This window comes from Glossina fuscipes, unplaced genomic scaffold (genome assembly GCF_014805625.2).
Source record: "Glossina fuscipes isolate IAEA_lab_2018 unplaced genomic scaffold, Yale_Gfus_2 128, whole genome shotgun sequence".
Taxonomy (NCBI): domain Eukaryota; kingdom Metazoa; phylum Arthropoda; class Insecta; order Diptera; family Glossinidae; genus Glossina; species Glossina fuscipes.
Genome location: NW_023998471.1, coordinates 244329 through 246935, shown reverse-complemented (window position 1 = coordinate 246935; position 2607 = coordinate 244329). Strand labels below are relative to the sequence as shown.

At 31.6% G+C, this 2607-nt stretch overlaps 1 protein-coding gene across 1 annotated transcript in view; it reads left to right on the top strand.

Moving 5' to 3' along the window:
- LOC119640887 (protein similar) overlaps window positions 1-2372 on the top strand; it is a 78294-nt gene extending 75922 nt beyond the window's left edge. The window contains exon 7 of the mRNA XM_038039194.1: window positions 1401-2372. Within this exon, the coding sequence (XP_037895122.1) occupies window positions 1401-1546 (146 nt within the window). The 3' untranslated portion in view covers window positions 1547-2372. The remainder of the gene's footprint in view (window positions 1-1400) is intronic.
- The last annotated feature ends 235 nt before the right edge of the window (window positions 2373-2607 follow it).

The following is a 2607-nucleotide window of genomic DNA, read 5'->3' as shown; positions in this document are numbered from 1 at the left end:
GAATGTCTGATGGTGTAGGTGTGTGTCTTCGTCCCGGACCTGTATTAAATCGACCATAACAGTTTACATATCAGCAGCAAAATTTCTATATAATTTACTTTGAAGTTTTGGAAAATTTCATTTCTTTGGAGTAGCACTTAAGCTTACCTGAAAACCGATACATTACCAAGCATGCGATCAAAACCAGTTGTCATTGTAATTTTTTCATAAATAAACCAAAACCAGATTAACGCACATAGAGAGCTATGCATATTTGAAGCCTGGACAATACTACATTTGACGTTTCCATTGGAAAGTGTAACATTTGTGTCCATAGTTGGTCTGGTTGGATTCCACATAATTTGACAAAACCTTAAAAAGATGCCTGTGACGATTGGTCCATTGCCGACATTAGTAAGCTATACGCAGTGGGCTTTCCAGAGGGTTTTTAGTTTTATTTTACTATCTTGTCTTCTCTATTACACCAATCATTAAATGAGAAGAGTGTAGTAGATTTGCCTTTCCATTTTCAAACATTCAAGAACAGTGAAGATGATGCGTATATAGTGTTTTTTCGAGCATAATCATGCCCCCCCGTCTGCTGTTCGAGCCTGACTGGTTCCGAAAAGTATCAAAAAGCTAAAGGTTGGCGTAACGTAATCTGCGCTTAAAAACGCCCACAATAGGCAAAATGCCGTCATATAACGTAAAATGGCCCGTTACAGCCAAACTTTTATAAATGCCATAAGCGAAATGCTCTAACTGCCAATCCATAGCAAAGAATGATTTCAGACTTGGTGCGAATGTTTCGGACGACCATCTAAGAGGTGATTGCAAAAATTTGCCGATAGCTTATGTAATAACGAAAATATTTAGCCATTTCTATAACGGCTTTCAAGGTTAATCAAGGGGTTTGTCCTCAAACACGCATGAATTCCTAACGTTTTTTTTGAGCCCCTTTTTTGCAATGATGAATGAAAACTTCTCATACTTTAACGAAATCTGATTAAATTTTACCTTTAAACTGCGCGTCTCTTGTGGCTTCTGTGAATGTTATTCTCCCCCAATTTATATAAATTGTCAAAAAGATTTAATTATCCTTCCACCTGCATATGATTGCTTTATTTAGATATCGTTTCAAAGTTTTATCAAATTTTCTATTTTTTAATGCTCTTTATAGAAAGAAATTTGCATTTAATTTAATGAAGTCTTTTAATAAAAAGTACTAAGATGAAATGATGGCAAAAGTTAATGCACTCGTTTTGTTACGTCGTATCTTAATTTCAATGTTTTAATTACTTTAATAAGCATATAAGATTTTTTTAGTTATACCTATAAATTTTTATAGATAATTTACTTTTATTAATGCAATTTTAATCTCATTTCATTGTTTCGTTTGCTTTTATCTTTGCTCGTTTCAGTACTAACCAAGGGTCAAGGAGAAACTGCCCGTTACCGTTTCTTAGGTAAATATGGCGGTTACTGTTGGCTAGTGACTCAAGCCACTATTGTTTATGAAAAATTAAAACCCCACAGTGTTATATGTGTGAATTATGTCATTAGGTAAGTTTTCAAATTTTCCCTAATTTAATTATATAAAGATTATATTAAATCGAACAAACAAAGTATTAATGAGTTGTATTTAAATAAATTTATATCGTATCTATTCATGGTTTTTCTCTTTCCTTCAAATTAATACTACATTCAAAGACATAACACAAATAATTTCCAACCTGAAAGTATGTTCTGCTTATATGCTATGTTTAAGAGTAAACAGAAGGACATGATTTTGCCGCCTGTGATTTAGAAATAATTTCGACCCTGAAGTTAGGCAAACGTTTTTTGTGTTTTCAATTTTTATCACATATGTTTTTTTGTAAGCTTTGCTTAACAGCCATTTTACTTTTTATATTCAATTCTTTGTCATTTAGTTGAACTAACTTAACGATTAGTTAATTAAATAAAAATAAAAAAAAAATAAAATTTTCCGTCATTCAGTTTGATAGGCTTTCTTAAGCTCTACAAATATTTATAAATTAAAAATAGATGATTGAGGAAAAGTTGGAACCATTTTAGCTGAATGAAATGTTAATGAATTGCTTTAATTAGTAAAGATATGTATGCTTAGCCTTCATAGCACTACAAGGCACACATTAAGATAATTTATGGAATTGCTTACAGCATATTTGTTTTGCAGACAGGTCCTATTACTAAGGATTTTGGACTATAATTCGGCTTTTCTTTTAGTTGAATTCTTTTTTATTTTTCTTATGTTATGCTCATCTCCTACTTTAATCCCAAAATGTATTTCCCTGATCTCAATAAAATAATAATAATAATATTTTGTTCGTTGTTGATTCTTATTTTAGTTCCTTTCATATTCTAAAAGTTTTGTTTATTTTCTATTTTGGATTAATTGTCAAATCTATATATATCGTGAAGTTGTAATTTTCATTCCATTTTTCAAATTTGATCTTAGGTCCAAATTCGGGTTCCCTCTCCTTTTTCTCTTCGTATCTTCGATTCTTTCAGATCACGACTCTGTCCGCGCTTGCACGCGGATAGGAGATATTCAAAAAAAAAAGCAAAGTAAAACACTCTTATGAGGGCGTACACTATAACAATTGA